The sequence below is a fragment of the Callithrix jacchus genome, chromosome 18 (assembly GCF_049354715.1).
Source record: "Callithrix jacchus isolate 240 chromosome 18, calJac240_pri, whole genome shotgun sequence".
Taxonomy (NCBI): Eukaryota; Metazoa; Chordata; class Mammalia; order Primates; family Cebidae; genus Callithrix; species Callithrix jacchus.
The window spans coordinates 40,021,739-40,045,045 of record NC_133519.1 but is presented as its reverse complement, the minus strand read 5'-3'; the positions used below and the strand labels follow the sequence as shown (position 1 = coordinate 40,045,045).

Below are 23,307 nucleotides of genomic sequence, written 5' to 3'. Positions count from 1 at the left end.
AAAGGGCAGGGCTGGGCAAGTAAAGATGGGAACTCGGGTCACCTGGGCAAAACTATAGACATGGCGTCGCCTTAAAGAAGTACACAGAACTGGAGGTGTTTCATATGGAGTAAAGACTTCACAGTTATGGTCCTTTACACAGCATGCGGCTGAGCTATTTCGGCAGGAAGCCTTCCTTGACGCACTAGGTCAGAAGTAAAGATCTACCTACCTATGTATTTCTATAGCACTTTATGTCATAGTTCTCTTACAGTCCCTAACAGTTTCTAGTTCGGTTCCATCATTAAAAAAAAAAAAATTAAAAAGCTCTGAAACTGTGTGCCAGACCTATGCTTGTTGCTAGAAAAGTTGTGATAAGACACATTCCCTGCCCTTACAATGAATACATACCAAGGAAGGTCACAGTCAGATAAGCAGGTATTTGATGTTATTATTGGGGCACACTTCTCTGTTTTCTAGACTGTGCACACACAAAGGTAAAGACTGCCTCTTAAACATCTTACATATCTTCCAGATATCCTCATACCTGGGCCTTAAACAGTGCTTGGAAAAATGTTTATTTAATGGCTGAATAATTACTTTTCCCATCTTCTCTCTATAATTCTTAAGAAAATGCAGTCCTCCTTCCTTACATTGCTGGTCCAGGAATCCTTCCTGGGGCCCCTGCAGCCCCCCCACTTTAGACCAATTGTTACCTCGTTCTTCTCCAGGCTGCACTCCTCCATCATCTTATCCCCTTGCTCCTGGAAGGTGATGATGATGAGAGCCACAAAGATATTGACAAAGAAGAAAGGGAAGACCACAAAGTAGACCACATAAAAGATGGACATCTCCATGCGGTTGCTGCGGCTCGGGCCTCGGTCTTCCTCCGTCACATCTACGGAGTGCTGCAGAACTCTGTGGGGACAGAATGAGGGGGCACAGATGGTGGATGACGGTCTTGGCTTTGTTAGGAAACGTGCCACCTATGATAATTTTTCATCTGACTTCTTTGACTCTGCAGATCCTCCGTTAACTGTTTGAGTCCAAACCCAAGTTGTCATATCCTGCTGTCAACAATCTGCTTCTCCTTCTAGCCCGTTCCATCACGCACTCAACTCCTAAGCAACAGAGGGACATCATTTTATAGTTTGGGTTGTCATGTTCAATACAAAGAGACTCCTAGATTTCCATTTAGCATTTTGCTGTCGACTAGAACATGCTGCCACCAGAAAGTGGTGTCTTAACCATTGCTAAGTCTCTGAAAAATTAGCTCTCAGCTGTGGGCAGCATAAGACCTATATTCTGTGGTCTTCGTGATGACAGGAAGTGTCTTTGGGTTTTGCCAACTCATTCTTAACCCTTGGTCCTCAGGCTCTCAAGTGCAGGGACTATCTGGAGGATAAATCTGTCTGTAACAGATCTCAGGGACCCTCCTTATGCATAGAGGGCTGTTCAAAACTCATCTGTTCCACAGAAGTCAGAAGGCTCCACTCAACTCCTCAATTATTGGCTACAACATTAAGAGTTTCAAATATTTCCCAGATGTTGTCATCCCCTTCTCCATCTTTGCCTGAAGGATTTTCGGTCTTCCTCTTTTCTGCCTGTCTCACCTTCTCAAAACCCCTTACTTTCCCTGATATAATAACCAAGGGTGAGCCTTGTTCATCTTGAGTCAGCTTCTCAAGGCAACCACGGGGTCCTATCACAGTCACAAATGAGTACGCAGTCACTCACTGAGGCCATCCTTCCCCCGTGGAGACGGTGAAGAGGGTCAGCAGGGCCCAGATGATGTTGTCATAGTGGAATTCGTGGCGCTTCCATTCCCGGCCCTTCACCTCCATCTTATTTTTCTCATGATCTACGTAGTTGCCTCTAAAACCAGAGCAGACATGAAAGAGGGCCTTCTCACTGTAGCTCATGGAAGAGTCAGCACCTTCTACAGACCGCAGTAATGTGGGGGCGAGGGGGGGTAATGATCACCATACACGTGTAAGGCAAAAGGAGTTTTATTAAAGGCAGGCATTTTTGCCATGAAACAAAAATGGGATGTGATGCCCAAGAGATATGGGATTAAATCCTAACCTTTTTACTAGTGGCTTTGTAACCTGGAGCAAGTTGCTTAAACATCCTGAGTCTTAGCTTTCACTTGTGTAATATGCAAAGAAAACTCACTTCAATAGCTCGCTATAGGGGTTTAAAATGAAAACCATATGTAAAATGTCATGGTATGAGACATTTTACACTCAGGTGTTCATGTCTCACACAAAAGAGGTGCTCAATAAAAAGTGTATTGATTCCCTGCTTTGTCGTTTTGCTAAAAGAAGAGTGGAGGCGGGTAGGATAGAAAGGGAGGAGGGTGGACCTGTTGGGGGTGGAGTGGGCTCATCAGGACATGCTTCAGCAAAACCAAGCCGGCTGTGCTGGCGGCACTTACATGCACTCCTTCTCTGTGTCCTTGGAACTGTCCGTGCAATAAAAGAACTTTCCCTTGAAGAGCTGGACTGCGATGACAGCAAAGATGAACATGAAGAGCTTGTAGACAATGAGGATGTTGAAGACATTCTTCAAGGAGGTCACCACGCAGTCGAAGACGGCCTGTGGACAGAGCAAAGAGCCCTGCTGCGTGAACCCCGTGACGGTCTCCCCACTTGCCTAGAGCTGAGCTGGCCACACCACCCCACCACCCGGCCCCACTAAGAAGGTGTACCAGGAGAGTGTTCCCTGCTAACAGGTGGGGGATGCTCATGAGATTAAGGGCTGGCTTCTAAGCTGGTTATGACTGCAGGGTCCTCCCACCTGGGATGGGAGCACATGCTCTGAATCTGAACGTAGACCCAAAGCAGTAGAAACCAGATGCTATCAAGCAAGTAATGAGGTCCTCTGTGAGATCCTGGGAAGGGTACTCTGCTTACTGTGAAGCATTAAAGTGTACACCGAAAAGGATCTTTGAGATCATTTAGCCCAATTTAGTCTTTAAATAGCTTGTACTTTATTTGGTGACATTCTTGGAGCTGATTTCTATACTGATGATGTGTTGTTTTCTCCTTACCTTTCTAAAAGGATCAGGTACTGGTAATACACTATCGTCTTTGTTCATGTCACTAATATGCAAGTGTATGCATTTATGATTATATTCAGAACTTCACATAAATGTTTCTAGTGAAGGTGCCGCATTTGGGATGAAGACCAACAGAAGTAATGTGGGAAAGACCCATGTACACCTTCGCTTAGAGACAGGAGGCTGGGCAGGTAGAACCAGGGACTTAGACTGTGGTTAAAAGGCCACAGACCTCCAGAGACCTCCACTCCAGGCCCTAAGCTTTGAGGAGTTTCATGGGAATTCAACACACCTTGCGGGCCATTTTTAGGTTATTTTCTAGGTTTTAGGTTTAGCTCATAGGACAGGCTAGCCCCACGGTGGTGCCACATTTGTGCAGAGGCTTCTTTGCAGCACTGGGTGAAGCTCTGCTGGTTTCATTAGTTCAACACTGCAGGGAATGCGAGTGACACGCAGCCCTGTGGAGTCATCAGAGCCACCCACGTCTCCCTCAGCTTATGGAGCTGCAGAGCTGAGGAACTAGCCTTCATAATTTAACCGAATTAAGTAAGGTTGCAGGGTGCTTTCTCTAGCCTATTAACTCATCTCATCAAGCCTGTCTGCGCTCTCCCTGAGGCCCACTGAACCCTCCCCTGCAGGAGCACTGACAACACTGATCAGCATCAGGGCCCCAGGAGGCCTGGCCACACTCCATGGGGTGCAAGGCAGAACCCAATGAGTATTTATGGGCAGGTGCCAAACTGGGCCATTGTCAGGCAGGAAGGTGGTAAGAAACAGCTGACACTGTGAGAAGGGCCTCCTCCAGCGGGGAAGGCAGGGTAGCCACGAAGGAGAGCAGTCGGCCAGGCTACTTCCTTGGGAGCATGGGTGTCTCTCTCTGGAGCTCATGCGGTGGGCCAGGGCCCTGGGCTCTGAGGTAGCCACGTTTCAGTCAGATCGGGGCCTCTGAGAAGTGACTTTCTTCTGTTTCATAAACCTAGTTAGTGATTGGGTATGGGGGTTCACAGCTGTAATCCCAGAACTTTGGGAAGCCGAGTAGGGCAGATCACCTGAGGTCGGGAGCTCAAGTTCAGCCTGACCAACATGGAGAAACCCCATCTCGACCAAAAAAAAGAAAGAAAGAAAGAAAAAAAAAAATTAGCTGGGTGTGGTGACGCATGCTGTAATCCCAGCTACTAGGGAGGCTGAGGCAGGAGAATCACTTGAACTGGGAGGCGGAGGTTGTGGTGAGCCGAGATCCCGCCACTGCACTCCAGCCTGGGCAACAAGAGCAAAACTCCAACTCAAAAACAAACAAAAAAAACCCTAGTTAGTTTTGCCCCCTTTCTGCAGAGTCAGATGGCTGAAAGGGGAAGCAATGCTATGAGGCCTGAAGGGGGTTGGGAGTGGGGGTGGGCAGAGTATCTGAGGTGATGAGAATCCAATAGGAAGTGGGAACTGGGAATCAAGGGAGAGTCAAGTGCACAAGAGCCCTCCCCCAGCTGTGTCCTCTGTGGCAGGCCTGGGAGAGCAGCCCCAGCATTCCAGAGGAACTGCTGCGTTTTCTAACAGGGACCACTCATGTCAGTTCATTTTATCCACACCACAGATGTGTGAGTTACAAAGTGTCCCCATTTCCCATGTGAAAGAAAGTCAAAAAATAAGTAATTTGCCCTGAGTCATATAGTTCCTAAGTCCCAGAGCTGAGCCTGGCACTTAAGTGGGTTCCTTTTAATGGTGACAGGGGTTCTCAAACTACACTTATATGCTAAGAGTCACCTGGGTAGCCGGGTTAGAAGGCACATTCCAAGCCTCTCGTACAGGGAGTCTGGCTCTGTTGTGTTTCGGTGGCCAGCAAACTGGATTTTAAGAAGTACCAGGTGATCCTGAGGCAGGTGGCCTATGGCGCACACCTTGAGCAGGCCTGCATGATTCCATGTGATGTGCAGTTACAGAACTGAGTCTGCTTGCTGGGAAGAATTCGGGTGTAGCCCCTGAAGATGGGGCTTCGCTGGTTGTGTGGCCTAAGCAGCAGAAAGACTCTGTGGCCGGAAACCAGGAGCTCTGGTCCTCTCCCTGGCGGTGGCTCGCTTTCATTCACAGGAATTGAGGGAAAAAGAACTTTTCTCCCATGGAGCCTCAGTTTCCATTAACAGCAAGGTATGTGGGGTAGGGGAGGCAGGTTCAACAGGCGAGCAGACTTGTGTGATAAGGCACAGGAAGCCTTGCTGAGAGGCAGGAAGGTGGGGCCCCAGGGGAGGTGAGCAGAGAGAGTATTAGACAAGGAGAAATCTGGGTAAGGCTCCTAGTAAAGGGTCCTGGCAAAAGAAATAACTTAATTCATGTCAGCTTACTTCCCCGTTTCTTCTCTGCCTCTGCCAAAAATGGACTGCATGACCTTGGACAAGTTACTGACCTATCTGTGCCTCAAAATTCTGAAAGGAAGGGCTAGAAGAGCCTCTCCTACTCCAGCGTTATGAGAAGAGAAAACGTCCCTGGATACTTGGCCTTAAGTAATATGCGGACCACAACACACATGGGGGACTCCCGTTGCTTCCATTCTGGTGTTCTGGGTCTGCACTGGGGACACAGGAGGCCCCAGGACAAAGCCACACAGGGTTCCCTTTTGGATGACATGTCACACGGGAGAGTAGATACCAGCTAGGTCTAGACTAAAGAGGCAAAGCTTTCTTACAGATTTCTTTGGATGTTGGTAATTTTCCTTTGAAACTAAGACCTTTAGCTCAGGCAGATTCTCACTTCAATATCCATGTGAGATAAAGGAATATTCCCAGAACAAATTCTCCAAAAGCAGGCCAGCCATGGCTAAAGAGAGATGAGCGGAGAAGGGGATTTGATGGGAATGAACTCTGTAAACACTACCTTGAGCTTGGGCAAACGCTTGATGGTTTTCAGTGGCCTTAGAACTCGGAGCACCCGCAGAGACTTGATGGTCTTGATGTCCCGTCCTTTGTTGGTTCTGCGGGGGAACGCCCCCAGGGAATCATATGGAATGAGGGGAGGGAAGAAATAAAAGTGACATTCAAACTATGGCATTAGTAACAACAGGCCAAAAGGGAAGAGATATATGGGAGAGATGTAGGCAAGAAGCCAGAAACTGAGTCAGATTTGACTCCAGGGTCATCCTACAAAAAATGCTTCAGGAATATTCTCAAATCACTTCCCAGTGTGCACACATAAACACACATCCACATGCATAAACACCAACACATGCACACACCCCCTATATATTCAAACACAGAGGAATATACAGGCACACAGAGGCCTCCATGCACATATGTTAATCAACACTTCCTTCCCTAACCACCAGCCTAATGCTGCCGATTACCACATCTGCACAACGAAAATGGAAGATGTGTCAGTGAACTAGGGAACGTGAGCAGCAGCCACCTCAGATCCCCACTGTGCCTAATCCAGTGCTTGCCCAGTGATAGGTTCTCAAGCGATATTTGCTGAATTGAAGAACCCACAGTTGAGAGCAAGTCTCATCAGGGCATGTGACTTAATGTAGGTTTGTCACCACTGCACAGTTCATTAGTGCAGGAGAGAGCAAGCTGAGGCAGGGTGGTGGCAGACCTGACACCCTCGCTGGTCCACGTGTTCCAGAGAAAGCATGTTATGCAGGCTTCTAGCCAGGACCTTGGCTCACACCCCAGCACCTCTGTGCGGCTGGCTCTTCCCGCAGACCCCTCCATTGCAGGCAGTGTGCACATAGCACAGGCTGCAGAGACTCACTCGGCTGGAGGAGGCCCAACTGCAGGTCCAGCTACCTTTATCCCGGCCCTACAGCTAAGGATCCTCCCTACTCAGCCACTTAGAAAGGTTTACTCCTAATAGTGAAGATATGTTTCTCTTGCTACTTTTAGGAATGAAATGAATAGATCAACTTGCATTTCTCTTTCTTACCTGTTCAACCCCTGAAATCTTTGCATTCAATTCAAGTAATTCTCATTTATAAAACACAAAAAGGTGGAAAACAAGACTGCAAACAGTGGAGTCAGCCTCTGTTTCCGTTACACCAACAGTCTGAGGAAATGGGGCCCAGAACATCAGGTGGGAACTGCAAGGGCTTCTGCCTACTTTTCCCCTCAACCTTCCTGCCACACCTACCCCACCCTTGACAGGGAGATGCAAGTCCTTCTATTCTTTCACAGAAAGCAAGATCAAAAGATATTTAATCAAATTGGAGGAATGCTGACTTTGCTCAGAATGTTTATTTTAAGACTCTTAATGATTATAGGCCATGACCTACAAGTTACTTTTATTCAATCCTAGATCTGAAGAGAAATCATCCCAAATCATTGCACTGACGCGGTCTTTAGCATCCAGGGGCTTTGGTGTATTTTACGAATTATTTCACTGGATTAGGCTCATCTGTCTACATATCTAAAAGAGGCAACATAAGCCTAATACATATCCAAACCAATAAGAATGATGGCTTCCCAAGAAGGCTTGGTGACTCCCAATTTTGATCTCTTGGATTTAAATAAGAACTGACCATGTTTTCCCCAATGCATAATACCCTCCCTCCCAAGCATATTTTCTCACTCCTCCAACCCATTCCTTCTATCTTTTACTTCAAAGATAAGTGAACATACTTACCCCAAAGCGTTCCTGTGGAGGATCCAATCAGAGAGCAGTAGAAAATCAAAATAAACAACAAAAAAAATGAAGTTGGGGTAGAGAGAAGACAGTCAGAACACTTCAGGGAGAAAAGAGAACCTTACAATGACAGAAAATCAGAGAAGCACAGGCCCAGGGGACCCCGCCCACAGCCTTGGCACTTAGAGTGTCCACACCTTTGTGAAAGGAAAGGCCAGCACACCATTTGCTCCATGGCCACCATCCCAACCTGGGGGGGCAAAGGCCCTTTGCCAGCACAAGTGACAATGCCACATAGACTTTTGGGTATTGTGCATTATTCCATGGGGCCTAGTTTAACAGTGGGCAGGCGTTTACTTTCATTTCCTATGTAGTCTTCAGACAAAATCTGTTTCTAGAGAATTTATAAGAAACCAGGCTGGAGGAACTATGCCTGCTCTGGGCCAGAAACTCTCACACACTGGCATGGTTACGCTTATGACGGGTTTCCTCTGAAGAGGGACATATTGATGTCTCTCAGAAGCTCAGAGGAGCAACGCCAGGAAACCAACTTGAATAAGGTCGGGGAGGCATTTGTCTGTCAAGATCATGAAGTCACACCAAAGTTTGCCTTTTGATAAATTAAATGACCACCTGTCCATTGTGAGCATACCGTGTAACTTGAAGATGAAAAATCATCCCAGTTCTATGGGTGAGGCACTTAAAATGTCAGGGCATAAATATCTTCAAGATAGAAATAATGACAACTAACTTTTAAATTTTTTGAATTTTTATTCTTTATTTTGGGCCAGGCTCTGTGCTAAGCAATTTTAGTGCAAACCTTTATTTAAACCTCCTAACTTTAGCACACAGAAATCACTATCCCCATTTCACAGAGGAGATTCAGAGAGGTTGAGTGAGAGCCTGACATCAGTTGACAGAGCTGGGACATGAACCCAAGCTCGTGCGATGCTCAGAGCTCTTGTTCTTAACCACTACAGCTCTGTACCAGCAGGCTTTAGTTCAAGGTTCTGTCAAACAGCACACAGAATTTCTGAGCTAGAAGAGATCCCTGAAATCCACTCAGCTGCAAAGGAAACAGGCCGCAGGAGGATGTGCTTACCTAAGACCATTCACTGAGTAAGTTTAGAACCATAGGTCAACCTGCATCTCATGATTCCCTATCCTGGCCTGCTGCTAAGAAGTGCCCATAATTCAGGTTTTGGTTTTTATTTGCAGATTGTGATGAAGATTGCTTTTTCTGTTTTTTGGTTTTTTTGGCCAATGTATCACCAATCTATGTTCCGCTACCATATGTCCAAGCAAAGAGTTCTAACGGTCATTTGACTCAATAAATGATCCCATATTCAAAATTGTTCATTTTCACTATAAATACCAAATAAATGGTGATCTGGGAATTAGGCCCAAGACCTTATAAATCTTAAATCCTTAATGTGATAATCTCCAAATGTTCAGAGGACAGAAATATCTTCCCCAGCATCTTCTCACGTATAAGACGGGGCATGTGGTAGGTCAGCCAAACACACCTTTATTCATTCATATACCAAGCATCTGTGGAGTCCCTAATATATGTCAGGAACTTTTCTGCATACTGGATATACAGTTGTGAACAGATGAGGTGGCCAACCTTTTGAAACTTAGCTAGTCTAGTAGGGAAGACAAACCTCAAGTAAACAAGCACATGAATAAAAGTATAACTGCAAGCTGCCACTGGAAAAATGAAATCATTCAATTAAAAAGTTCACCAAAATAACTACATAGGTTTCCCTTTCCCCAGGTTACATTTGTCTTGAGGAAGAACTAAGGGATAATCTTTCGTATCTCTAAGACGTAGGAATAGGGTAGGAGATCAATGTATGAGCAGGTGGGCTAGGATCACACCCCCCAGGCTTCTGCCTCCTGCTTAGCTCAAGTCCTCATCTCAGAGACCTTTCTATCCTGCAGCATCTGAAAGGTTCTCAGAGGTCATGCTCATAGACACCCATCTTCTGCGCGAGGACGCAATATTTTCTGCTCCTCCCACACACCTGGATAGATATAATTTGCTCTCTTCAATTAATTTCCCCCCAGAATCCTAGTAAAATATCACGGTATAATTCATGTAGGGTATTATGCCACATACACTGCATAATGCATGGCATAATACAAAGTCACCACTGTCCCTTGTTTTGGAAAACAGGGTTTCTTAATGATACACTCTAATCTTAACAGCTGTGTGGCTGCCAAACCACTGGGGGGCTATTTGTCCCATCCTAACTCCCACAGATCTGAGCCAGGGATAGCAATCAGACACAGGGTAAAAGTAAAATAAAAAATTAGTCATTGCTCTACACATCTTTCATCAGGTTTCTTACTGCAGAGGCGCCACTGAAAAGCTATGAATTTGAATAGCTGCAGAAAAACATGCCTTCCTCCTCAGTTTTAACATGGGCAAGCAAGGTTTGTTAACCGATTTAAAAATTGCCATTTGAAATGAAAAGAGTACTGAGTAACAAAGCCCCATAGTCAAGAAAAGCCTCAAAATATAGTCACCATTAATTACAACATAATTTACACATGCCCTAGGCCAAAGTACTGCTCCTAAATCCACACATCCAAGAGTGACTTAAGCCATTATCAAAGCCAACACGATTGCAAGGAAGATGTTTCACCGAACTACGCAGAGGAGCTCTTCAAGTACCTTAACTGAGGCACATTGTTCTGGAAACAATTCACGTGCATTTTACAGATCATTTAAATGTAATCGTTCAATAACACTTTGCTCATCTCTGCTACTAAATTATAAACAGAGGGTTTTTTTTATACTGCCTAATTTCTATCAGGTTCCAAAAACTGACTCTCATGTTAAAATCTGAGGACAATTTCACACGCTAGGATGCACTGGCCCCACTTTAATTGGGAGTCAGTTGGCCACCCATTTTACCATTTATTTTCTATTTATTTGGTAAGTTCCTGGCTGCTCTCCAGGAAAAATAAATGACACATTTTTTCTCCTGTTTCATCAGTAAAAGATGAGAATTTTCTAGCTCAATTGTCAAGTTGCTTTCCAGATCTTTTATGTGTAATCAATCAGCATTCAGTGTAATCTTGCTCTTCACCTTCCAGGTCCCCTCGTCTCAAACGACATGCTCTCAAGTTGATTTCTGCCAGGAACTGACTCTCCTCCCACGGGGGCAGAGCACGGACATCAGGTTCTAAAGAACCCTTTTGCCCTCCCCCATGAGCCAAGGAGGGAACAGCTCAGGGATCTGAAGGCATCTCTTGCCTAAGGAATGGCCAGGCTTGCAGGAGTGAAAGGTAGAAGGAGGGGTCGTGCTGTGAGGAGCCTCCAGTGTCTCACTGTGTCTGGACTATGATTTGGTAGGCAATCATAACTACCATTTATTATACAATTACTAAGCACTTGGCACTATAGCCGACATTAAATACATTTTACCTTATTTAATGCTCATAAGACCAAAATATCATTATTTTGAATCCACATTTACAAATGCAAAAGCAGAGGTTCAAAGTTAAGGCAGCTAATAATTAATACTGCTGGGATTGAGACCTAAATGTGCCTGCCTCTGAAACCTATGCTCTTATTTGAGATGTTACAGTGCCTTTCAAATGGGAACCACTGGAGGGTTTTAGGCAAAGAAGAAAACAGTGAAAGGACTAGTGCTTCCTGAGCTCAAATACTGAGCTCTCATACTCCCTGCAATCAGTTTAGGGTCTATGAGAGTTCCCAGGAAAACAAGCTACAGACGAAACAAGACGGGCAAGTTCAGGGACGACCTCCTCCGTCTGCCCACAGGTCTTGTATGTTCACCAGGTAGAGAAAGAAGGATCTGCAGGCTGAGGAGACATCTATGCCAAGCTACTGCTCTTAGCTTACAGGGGTTAATCGCTTGGAACTAACTAGAACACGATGTGTAGCAGGGAGCTTAGCCTATGGAGACAGCACGGAACTTCAAGTCAGAACACCAAGGCTGCTCAAGAACTGGCTTTGCTACTTACTAGTCAAATGAGTCAGACTAGTCAAACCTCAGGCGATCCACTTCTTAGCTCTAAACAGGACTATATAAAATAAAGAGTGTGAAAGCACTATAAAAATTCTAAAGACCTGTGGGGAAGTTTCCCCTTTTGCACTGGCAGTGCCTGTCTATCTAGGGCCTGCAGATAAGGATATGCCTACCTGCTTCTGCAAAAATATGAAATGGACCTTGTGGTCCATGCCTCAGCATCTCCTGAGGTCACCCTCGGGCCCTCAATCCATTGTTACTTTGCCACCTTTCTTTGCCGTGTGACCGGAGCACTAGCTCTACGCTAACTGTTTGGTGCACAATCCTTTCCCTCTTGCACATGGACCTCAAGGAGCTCCTCAGACATACTCCTGAGGGCCTTTTGCAAGCCTCCTTCTTTGCCATACACAGCACCATACTCCAACTGGTACATGTTTTTGTCCAAACACTGAGAAGCAGCAGGAGACAGCAGAGCATCTGTCTCCTAGCAGTTGTATTACTCAATCTGGTGACCAGGGGCCTTAGTTCTCTCTCTTCTTTTTTATTCTAAACATACCCAAAGATACCTCATCTGCTATCTTTCTAAGAAGGCCTTGGAGCTGGCAGAAGTCCAGCCAATACACCTGTCCCGCTGAAGTCTAATTTGAAATGCTAGGCTGTATCCCCATGTATGTGGATTAGGCAGGTGGCAGGCATGATCTGTGTTGATGGTCCCCAAGTCCATGATGAAGTCTTCTAACCTGAATTACTCTAAAATCTACTTTTAAATCTGGAGGGCACTATGAGGAGTTTCCCCTAATCCAGCAGCTGGGGGCCCCTCCCATGGTTGAGAAGGCTTACAGGGTGCTTTCTGTATCTGGGTCTGGTTGCTTGTTGGTTACCACGTGGATGGGGCCGTGCTCCATGATTGGATCATTTCATTTTGCTTCGGTCTGTGGCCACAGGCTGAGATCCCCTTTACAAGCAACCAACTCCCGATTTTGTGCTGTTGATAAAAAATACTCGGGTGTTCACACCCGTTGCCTCCTTAGATAAAGATCTCAAAGTGAATATTCTATAGGCAGTTCCTTGGCAGCACCCATGTCCCATGCGACAGACAACACATTTTCCAGTGTTCGCTAAAAAGTATGCATGCTGGGGCTTAATGCCACGAGTGGGTAGCCTGAGGACTTATCTCCTTTCAGACACTCCCTCATGCGGCTCCCACTCTGTCTCTCCTTACTTGCCCCCACACTCCATTTTCAAGGCAGCTATGATATAGTAGTAGGCACCCCAAAAGTCCATGGGCTTTGATCATCTTTAGTGTCCTTGTCTGGGCACAGTCAGATGCAGTCATTCTTGAGGTGACTTTTAAACTGGACTCTCAGGGAACAACATCCTCCTATCTGCTTACAGTTGGAAATTTCCAATTCCTTTTCGGCTGACCTAAATCCACAGTTAATGGGCTACCTGATGGCTAAATTTGATTTTAATCCTTCATTCTCTTCCACAGAACAGGGGAACTGGATGGCCTGTCTGGCTCAGTGGCAAATGGGTCTTTTTTGCATGAAGCAGGACTCTGTCCACTTTTTTTTGCCTACACGATTAATGTGCACTCACTGCCTCCTTTGGGAGACTTCCGTGTCAGTTCAAGAAGAGGGAAGTTCTGTCAAGGAACAAGTCCCATGGGCAAGGCTGGAGGTTTGAAGGAACTGCCTTCGACACAGGCAGGTAGGTAGTGAAGAATAGGAGAAAAAGCCAGCCAGGTTTAGGGTGAAATGTTTGTTGTTTCTATGCTGTGCTGAGCGTGAGTGTGGACAAGCACTTTGGTGTTGAATAGTCACTTCTTTCTGACATGTGCACATTCTCACCTTCTAAAACAAAATCCCACAAGCAAATCCAGAACCCGAGGACCATATTCTCGAACTCCCAGCCTTCAACAACCCTCCCATCTCAGCCTCCTGACTCACTGCAGTTACAGGCATGAACTACCACGCCCAGCTCCCAGGGGAACATATTGTGTGGCTCTTTAGAGTTCTTCCAAATCTAAAATTGTCCATGCCTGTGTGTATAACTCTGCTGCAGCTAGCGCGGGATGAGGTCAATGGACCTTATCCATCTCAGCAACAAGGGCAGAGTATTAAGTGTCAGGAAAGTGACATACTTCAATGAAAAGAATGTAATAAAAGCTAATGTGGGAACCTCAGTTCCTTCTGGCATCAAGAGGCAGATTGACTCATGTTTTTCGTTTCTGGCTAAGGGCTGAATAATGGAAGGCTAAGTGCAGCTATAAGCCAAATCTCCGGAGTGCCAGGGAGTTCTGACCTCATCCCGTGCCCTGCTACAACGGCATGGCAACGGGAAGCCTTGGCATCAGCAGCCAGAGAGCCTGTGTGACTGACTGATGCACAGGCCAGGGTAAGTTCTGAGGTGGGGGAGGAGATGGGAGCAAAATTGCTACTTTTCTATTAAACTGTTTGTGCTGACCAGCAATTATAAGCTGTGAGTTTACTACTTAGAATCCAATCCAAAAGAGTTCATCTGAGCTAGTCAAGTAACATGTTGTAGAGCAGTGGAAATGGAGAGGTTGAGGGTCCTGGGTTGGAGTGCAGGCATCACTCACTACAGACACACATGCACAGGTGTGCTGGTCCTTTCCTGCATTTCTCTAGAGATGCTGCCCCTGCCCACCTGTCTCGCCAAGTCACTCCCCAAGGTTCATGAAAGCAATCTGTGTAGTGGTTGTGTGACCTCATGACCTCCCTACAAGGCAGCTGACTCTGGTCACTGGGGGGAATCCCCCAAAGCAGAGGAATGTGCCTCACGTGCAGATCCCCAGAAATGCCAAGGCTGTAACCATCCCTGCCTTCCCACCGGGAGGCCAAGAAGCAGCAGCGATGGCAACAGGGTGTTCGGAAACTGGGCAAAGCGGTTTCTGGTCCTTTCACACAAAATCACACAAAAGAATCCGTCTTCTTCTGAAAGCAGAAGATAAAAGAGGAAGGTTTCATAGATCCAGCTACTCACCGGACTTTTCCTGAAACCTCAAAGCAGAAAAGGCTCAGCTCCGGACATTTATAGTCGGCCAACACTGTCTCCATGTGGCCCAGAAGGCGGGTGTTGTGAGGGTCGCAGAACGAGGGAGCCCTGAACCCAACCTTTGCCAGAACTCTGCCCACCTCCCTGCAGGGGTGCTGGGCTGAAGGAAGGAGACCCGGGCGTTCTTATAAATGCCTTATAATGTAAAAGCGAATTGGAAAGAACAGAAAAGTTGCAATGTGGGTATCTTTCCATTTATTTTCTTATCCATGGCTCTGCCCACATTTAAATCCAAGAAGAAAAATAAATAAATGAATAAATCCACTTCCCTTCCTCCTCGAAAGTCAAAAGTTCCCCAGCGGAATTTGTCAGGTTTACATTATAAACGTTCCCTTTACTTGATGTATGCAGCTGTGGAGAACAGGCTTCTCTTCAGCCACTACATAAACAACATATATGCTCGTAGAAAACATACATGGTGGCAGGCATGTGCCTCGGCAGGAGGGCTCAGGGGACACCGCGGCTTTCACTGAGAATTCAGCTGGAGGTCATTCCCCCTGCTTAGTGAGGGGCTTTGCTCCTGGGAGTTGAGCCAGGATCGGAGAAGGCTCTGGCCGGGTGGTAGAAGGAATGCCATGTCAGTCCTGGTTTCTGAGGAGCCACAGAAAGATGCTACCATGGCAACCACCATCAATAGCTCAAGTTTATTAAGCAATAGCCTTCATAGAAGCCTCATTGGTAAGTCAAGGTTCAATTTCAAGAAGGAGAGAGAGACTAGGACAGGAACAAGGTTATTTGAATGGTGGACATTATGGGGCAACTATATGGGATATGACAATGAGAGTTGTAACCACAAGGAGAGAGATGTGTGGCCAGCCTGCAGACAACCCCACGTCTGGCTTTGTGCTGGTCTGAGCCCCGGACCGTGAGGGACACAGGCTCAGTGACTTCATTTCACTCTCTGCCCCAGGGCAGGTCCTCTTCCTGCTGGCAGGTGGGACTCTGGCTAACTCCACCAAAATGATGGGAGAGCTGAATTCTCTGGTGCCATTCATGAGGAAAGGAACAAGGCGAAGTTAGAAAGCATGGGTGCATGAGCAAGAGACAGCATTACCTGGACCTCGCTTGGCAGATGCGGTAAAGGCCAGAGGAGGAGGAGTGGGAGCCTGCTCCCTGAGCAGAGACAGGGGAGAGGAAATGGACACGGCGAGCTTGGAAAGTTGAAGGCAAATGAGAGAATAGATGGAGAAGGGTGAGCGAGGACCATCTATGTTTCGGAGAAGACAAAGATTGTTCAAGAAGTGACGGGACTAAACGCAAGTGATGGATCATAACTCTCAATCCATCACAAAAGTGTGGACCCCGGAACCGGGGGCTCCTGGGGGCCCCTGCACTGTACCTGGTCTGAGGACCAACAGAGAGGCTTCGGCTCTCCTCCCACCGGCACCAAAGCCACCACCGCCATGTTTCAAAGGGCACAAAGAAAAAACAAGACAGATGACAGCTCTACTGCACATCATCGCTGCTCTGGGTCTGGGGAGAGATGTCTGGGCTGTGGACAAGGGGCAGGCATACAGGAGCTTCCTTTAAAACACACCTCTTCCCACATTGGCACCAACACGCCAGCCTGGTTACCAGGCACACAGGAACAGGCGAGTGGGGTGTGCGTGTATAAAACAACTAGGTCTTGGACCAGCCTGCACACATCTTCATCTATCTGTATACATTGTGCATCAATACATACTTGCTCCTATATTTGGATTTCATATGATAGGAGAATGGAAGGATGAGGAGGGAAATTAACATTTACTGATCATCCACACAACATCGGGCCCCATGCTAAGCACTTTACATACATTTGTTTTATCTACGTTTCAGAAGTGAGAACTCAGGTTAGGAGGGTTAATATTTTGCTGTGGCTCAAGGACACAAAGCTGGAAAGTAGAGGGGCTGGGATTGAAACAAGGGCCCGTCTGGTTCCACAGCCCAACCTTTCCTGCCAATCCATCTTGTTACACCAGTGGACTCTGTTCTGTTCTTCCTAAAGATATGCTGGGTTCGGCCAGGTGCGGTGGCTCAAGCCTGCAATCCCAGCGCTTTGGGAGGCTGAGGCAGGTGGATCACAAGGTCAAGAGATCGAGACCATCCTGGTCAACATGGTGAAACCCCATCTGTACTAAAAATACAAAAAATTAGCTGGGCATGGTGGCGTGTGCCTGTAATCCCAGCTACTCAGGAGGCTGAGGCAGGAGAATTGCCTGAACCCAGGAGGCAGAGGTTGTGGTGAGCCGAGATTGCGCCATTGCACTCCAGCCTGGGTAACAAGAGCGAAACTCCATCTCAAAAAAAAAAAAAAAAAAAAAGATATGCTGGGTTCTTTCTGATATGCTTCTCTCTCCTTGTCCTATATACTTCAAAGAGAGACACATGATTTTTAGTGAGATCAAATAAGAAGAATGATATGGTGAATAATCTATGCAAATGAATTGATAAAATGAAAAGGGAACTTGACCTTTTAAAAACCCAAAGATAATATTTATCTCTAACAAAAAAGTGGGTCTCCTTAGGGCAAAGGCAGATTTTAATCCATCTTTCCAAGAAGTGGGCAGGGGAGCTGGAAGTCCTTTGATGGAGCCAGAGCTGCCTTTCCTTTCATTGCACAATGAGAATCCAGACAGGACCCAGATGCTTGAGAGAATACCCTATGCTTCTGTAAAATTCTCTTAAGAACAGCCCAGCCACATCTGACAGAAAACTTTCTTTTTGTGGGTGGCATATGTGACTGCACACAATGGAATTAGCATGTGCACAAGGGGACAAGGGACACTGGAGTTACCTTGATCACCAGCCCAGTTCAGGATCACAGACTATGCTCAATGTGGTTCTCTTTTGAAGGGTCTCTCGTGGCTGAGGAGGCAGTGGATACAGTCCACTTCCAGGTTCTGGGAGATCCTACAAACCTAGCACAGCTGGGGACCTTGTACCTCTCCTTAAGACAGAGAGCCCTCCACTATCTCCACCCCAACCAGGCCACTGGAGAAACATCCCGTAACTCTCACCCCACCTATTTTTCTGCCAGAAAAGATAAGAGATGTGCTTGGGGAAAAGCACTGTCAGCCTCCCCGACTGTCTAAACATTTGGAAGGGCAAATCATTCCAAGTATGATCTCTTTCTAAACACTTGGAAGGGCAAAGCTTTGGAGGAAAAACCACTTGGAAGGGCCAATGTCTGAAGACACTGTGCTCCTTCTCCAGCTGCCGTCCATGACAGCAGCTCCGAAAGCTCTCTTGCTGTGCCACATGGTATAGCTAGCCTTGGTTAGACTGAAGATGACGCTTCCACTTGTACTGACTTAAGAGACGGCTCCGAGAAGTCTGCTGTGCCTCCTGGAAGAGGCTGAAGCTGCTCAGCATGAACAAAGTACAGCCAGGACCCCGAGGCTCTCATTCATCCCACTGGTGCACTCTACACACCTGGTTAGGACAAAGGCCCAGAGAGCATTCCATTTCCTAGTTACACCCAGGAGGGCTGGAAGAGCCCTTTCCTTGGCTAGATTTCACAGGAAATGTCAGAATGTGATTGAAAACAGCCCACAGCTGGATCCATGTGTGTGGGAAAAAGAAATCCCCCAAATGTAATGAAGGTGATTTAGTTCATTACACCCCTAAAGATGGGGTGGGTAACGGTTTAAGACTGTTTTCCTAGGGATGTTATCAAGGAAAGTTTGGAAGGCCTTTCCTTTTGGAGATTAAACGTATTATTAGGTTCCTGCAAAAGTATGGTTCTTGCATGTGTGAAGAGCCCTTATTTATGCCTGCTATGAGCAGAAAACCTCACCACGCCTAGGATTCCGTGATCTTCAACTTTGCTCTACTCTACCTTCTGCATCTTTCTTTCAAGCTGCTTCCTTGATTGACACACTCAAGAAAGAAAGGGCCATGAGCTGTTCCTGGGTCCACTGCTGAGTGCACAGAGGCACTGTCCACACTGTGAGTGCCTGCCCATGCTTATGTCTCCAGAAAAGGAATTCTCAGGGCCTCAGACTTCTCCCTCCTGATGCTCCCTACTCCTGCTTCCCCCATTCTGCCTCTCGGGTTACATGGAAAGGGCTTCAAATCAGCTGTAGTCTCCAGGAAGAGGGGAAGGAAGGGAATCACACAAGAAAAGAGTCACTTACGCCAGAGCAAAGGCCACCAATGCGCCAACTACCACCACAAAGTCCAGTATGTTCCACAGGTCTCGGAAGTAGGACCCGTCTTGCAGGATCAAGCCTTGGTCTATCATCTGCAGAAGAAGGATGTGAACAGCCACAATGAGCCTGGAAGGTGCGGGCAATACTTGCCCTGAGCTCTGTTCATCATGGCAATGCCTCCACTGCCACCATCTCCATAACCAGCCCTACACTGGAACCTGGAGAATGAGAAGGTAGAGCCAGCGGGCTGTCTGCACATAACTGAGTCCCGAGGCCCCCCTCTCATAGCCACTCAGGTTTCACTAGACTCCTTGGCTGTCATAGAACCTTGCCACATTTTTCCTTTCATTTGTGGCTCAGAATACTGGGCACTGCCACAAATGTACAGATGGGTAAATTCCCGAATGGATGAGGCCGGGAACAAGACAGGCCATGGGGTGTTAGGGTGGCTGGGACTAAATGAAGCCCAGGAAGACCCATCTCTACCTAGCCCTCTGCCTGGGCACACACCCAGGCTCAGCCAGGACAAGCACTGGGGTGAGGACTGCAGGCCCAAGCCTGTCTGCACACCCGCTGCCTGCCTCCCACTTGGGCCAGGTCCACAGGCCTGCACCAGTACAAACATATCCATGCCACTGTGTCGTGCTGAGACAGACTTCTTCAGGATTCTGAGGCCAGAGAGGGGACAGCAGAAGCCCTACTGAGGACTGCCACTGGCTGGTTGGTGGTAACACTGAGGAAGAGCTCTAGCCTAAGGAGCAGACAGAACCCATCCAAACCCAAGAGCCCAGTTTTTCTCTAGAAGCTTTTACCTTTATAACCATCTCAAAGGTGAACACGCCCGTGAACACATAGTCAAAATACCGCAGGACCTGAAAGACACATATGGCGGAGGGAAATGACCACGTGTGGCCAGCAGGCTACACGCACTCCCTACCTGCTAGGACGCATGCACTCGTGCACGCCCACACTGCTCCTCACCCACTGCGCCCTAGAATAAAGGCTTGGAATTAAAGCCCCTAGCTGGACTGAGAGAGAAATGTAGGGAGGAGGGGCGCAGGCCCTGCGGGAGGCAGATGACCTAGTGGTCACTCCTTGGCTGCTTTCTCTCGTTGGCCAGAACTTAGGTTTTTGGGTCTGAATTGCCCACAAACCTGTCCCTCAGTTCCAGATCAGGACCTGGAATCCTTGTCAGCTCCTGCCCTCCCTGTGTTCCTCATATCTCCCAACATTTCCGAGGGACCCTCAGGAGAGGCCTTGGCCCCTGCGGTGGAGCTGCAGCTGCCGGCTTCACACACACCATCCAAGACCCACATCCAAGCCCACGGGTGGCTACAGACCTGCAGAACCCTGGCCAGTTCAGGGCAGAGCCTTGCAGCATGTTGGGCTGGGAAGGGGCTTGTCTGGGAATGGTTCATTCCCAGACAATTTCCAGTCCTTATTCATTCCCGGCAACCTTGCTACCATCTCGGTTCACCTCCAGTGCTGGGAGAGGGTGGGCACCAGGGCACTACGGAGGCTGGCACGTGGTCCCTGTGCACCCACTTTGTTGCGCTCCGAGTTGGTCAGGACAGGGTCCTCTGCCGCCAGGGCGATGCTGCTGGCCGCGATCACCAGGAGGATGCACATCTCAAAGTAGCGCAGGTTCACTATGTAGTGGCAGGCCCTCCGGATCCTGCGGGCGGTGGAGTACGGCTGAACGGACCCGCTCCCCCATTGCTCCCCACCGCACCCATGCCCTTATTCCTCACTCCCCACATACACACATCAGCCCCATCCAGACAGCCAGGCCCTCGCCAAAGGAAGCCGCCAGGGAGAGCAATTTAATTTCTCAGGCACCACCCTTGATTTAAAGCCCCAGTGGGGGAAGATAATCAGATTGGTTAGAGGCTGCAGCACGCAAGCCAAAATGCATTATCTGCAGGCACGTCTGAGCCATGGGGAGCAGCCAGCATCAGCCTACCAACTCAGGGCGGCTGCACAGCACCCTCTGCTGTATCTCCATATCTACGCTCCCACTGTAAGGAAACTGGGACATCCCAAGGAAATTACAAAGGACCAAGAAACATAAAAATAGATCTTGATTCTAAGATTCCTGATGAAAGCAGTAATGGGTTTTCATGAGCCCCAGGTTATTCTGGTTAAAGTAGCTGCATTCTACATTCTGCATTCTAGCCAGGGATGGCTCACGTGCCTTAACCCAGGAGGCTGCTCCCTTCCCAGAGTCCTGCTGGAATGCTCTTCCCAAATTCCATCTTTCCTGAAGCTAATCTTCCAGACTCCTCTCTGCCACCCCTACCTCATGCCCTTGTGTCTCCTCTGAGCGGCCTGCTCAGAGCAGACCATTTCAAATCTCCACATGTAGAGCACTGTGACCAAAACTCTCAACTCCAAGAGGTGATCTGGTGTTCTGGGCTCCACATTCTTGGGTCTATCCACTTCTGGAACATTTGGTGACACAATCTCAAGATTTCCTTCCACCCTCCATGCTATCTACGGACCAAAGACTAGGTGAAGAGTTCCTTTCTGATGACATTACTCTTTCAGCTATGGACACAGAGCTCAGAGGCTGTCTAACTTACCAACCCACCTCACTTAGTGGGAAACCCTAGATGCTCAATGTCTGACCACACTCCACCAGAAAGGCTTGAGGTGACTGGACCCTCATCGTTCCTCTCCCCTTCACCCTGCCCTGCCTCGCACCCGGCCATTTACCCTAGCACCAAAGAGGCAGCAATGCGAGGGTGGCTTACGGGTTGGTGGTGCTGAAGATGAACATGGAGCTGTGGGGCACCATGGCTTTGCCCGTCTCACGTTTCTCCTTCTTCTGCTTCTTGTTCTCCACCTCCTCCTCATCATCTCTGATCTCTGCCTCCTTCAAGGGGCTGGCTTCCCCATCCGTCTTGTTGCTAACTGCAAGAGGATCACGTTGAAATCTTCAGAAACCATGCTGCTTGTGAAAATGGCACCCTTTGCGTTTAGTTGGGGATGAAGGGACAGGAGGAGAAAGGGCTCCAGGGACGCCCCTGACAAGGTGCCCTGCATGCACCAGACATTGAGTTCAATGCTTCTTATTTTTACCCTCCTCAAATGTTATAAGAAATAACTTTTTATGTCATATAAACGACTATGATCCTGTGTCCCCTTTTAAGGTTGAACTTTTACAGTCTGATAAACACTATGGTGTTTCTGTTTAAAGTTTACAAGGTTAAACTCTGCCCTCTTTGTACATATTCACTTATTGAATTTCCCCATTAATCTGCCCTGAGTGGCATGTGTTATTACTCCCATGATACAGATGGGAAAACTAAAGTTCAGGCAATTTAAGTACGTTTCCTAAGGCCATGCAGCTAGCATGGGTTCCCAATTCAAAATCCGGTATCCTTTCAACGAACCACCCTGCAGTGGAAGATTTCAAGAAATCATGACTCTGTTTGCAGCGGCCTTTCTGGCTATGCTTTTTTTTTTTTGGCCCTGATTAATGTAGAAATGAGAATGCAATATTCATGTGAGTTTAGGTCCATGACTGCATTCCAGGATCGGGAGGATGAAGGAGCCAGAGGCCGAGTGGAGCTCTCAGCTGCTGCTCTGTTTCCATACTCAAGACACAGGGTGGGTTAAACCGGCAGGAGGCTGAAGCTATCACAGTAGGGAAAGGGCCACAGTCAGCCTCGCCCACGGCTCCCCGCTCACTGAATGACTCCATCCTGGAGCCTGTGCCAGCAGCAAAGCCCTGTGGTCCTGGCCCATGCCAGGGCCTCCTAAAGAGTAAGTCATAGGAAGTATCTAAAAGCCTTGCTATCACATGCTTTTACTTATGACCAAAGACTAGCTCCGGAAAGAGAACAGAGGAGAGTGAAGCTTCCTTCACGTTCTTTCGCATAAAAGAAGGCCCAAACACTTTGTACTTATTAAATCAAAAAAGCAAACAAGCACCAAAAGAGCTGTGAGTCTGGGATCCTGAGACATGCCCAAGTCAACCAAAGCACACGCTGGACGTGGGAGATTGCACTTTTTGGAGCCATGGCGGCACATTGACCTCAGAGAATATGAGGTAATGGAGAGGGAGCCGTGAAAGAAAGAAAAACAGGGAGAGGAGAAGACTGTCATGTGAAAGAGAAAAATACGGAAACAGAAGAAGGAAAACAGCAAAGCTGGAATCCTGTGGTCACAGTTCAGTGATATGGGGCAGCAGGTGGGATTAAGGCAGGGAGGGTGTGAGGCCAAAGGGATGGGGCATGAAGTAAGGGAAGGATAGGGTGTGGGATTAATGCAGGCATGAGCTGTGGGGTCAGGGCAGGGATTGGGTGTGGGGTCAGGGCAGGGAAGGGGTGTGGGGTCAGGGCAGGGGTGGGGTGTGGGGTCAGGGCAGGGGTGGGTAGTTGGTTAAGTGTTTTTGTTTGTTTGTTTGCTGTGTTTCCCTTTAAGACATCATTGATTAACATTTGTT

The 23,307-nt window shown here is 47.7% G+C and overlaps 1 protein-coding gene across 21 annotated transcripts in view; it reads right to left on the bottom strand.

Annotated features, from left to right (window-relative positions):
* The window catches only part of CACNA1E (calcium voltage-gated channel subunit alpha1 E), a 515,845-nt gene that overhangs the window by 48,020 nt on the left and 444,518 nt on the right, over positions 1 to 23,307 (bottom strand). For 13 of the 21 annotated variants that reach the window (XM_054247624.2, XM_054247625.2, XM_054247623.2 and 10 more), the window contains 9 exons: positions 21,611 to 21,770; positions 20,403 to 20,532; positions 19,670 to 19,729; positions 18,843 to 18,949; positions 7,643 to 7,654; positions 5,903 to 5,999; positions 2,417 to 2,577; positions 1,717 to 1,854; positions 696 to 897 (listed from right to left, as the gene is read on the bottom strand). In XM_054247624.2, the coding sequence (XP_054103599.2) occupies positions 696 to 897; positions 1,717 to 1,854; positions 2,417 to 2,577; positions 5,903 to 5,999; positions 7,643 to 7,654; positions 18,843 to 18,949; positions 19,670 to 19,729; positions 20,403 to 20,532; positions 21,611 to 21,770 (1,067 nt within the window). The remainder of the gene's footprint in view (positions 1 to 695; positions 898 to 1,716; positions 1,855 to 2,416; positions 2,578 to 5,902; positions 6,000 to 7,642; positions 7,655 to 18,842; positions 18,950 to 19,669; positions 19,730 to 20,402; positions 20,533 to 21,610; positions 21,771 to 23,307) is intronic. The other 8 variants (XM_054247618.2, XM_054247617.2, XM_078355057.1 and 5 more) reach the window with 1 other exon arrangement.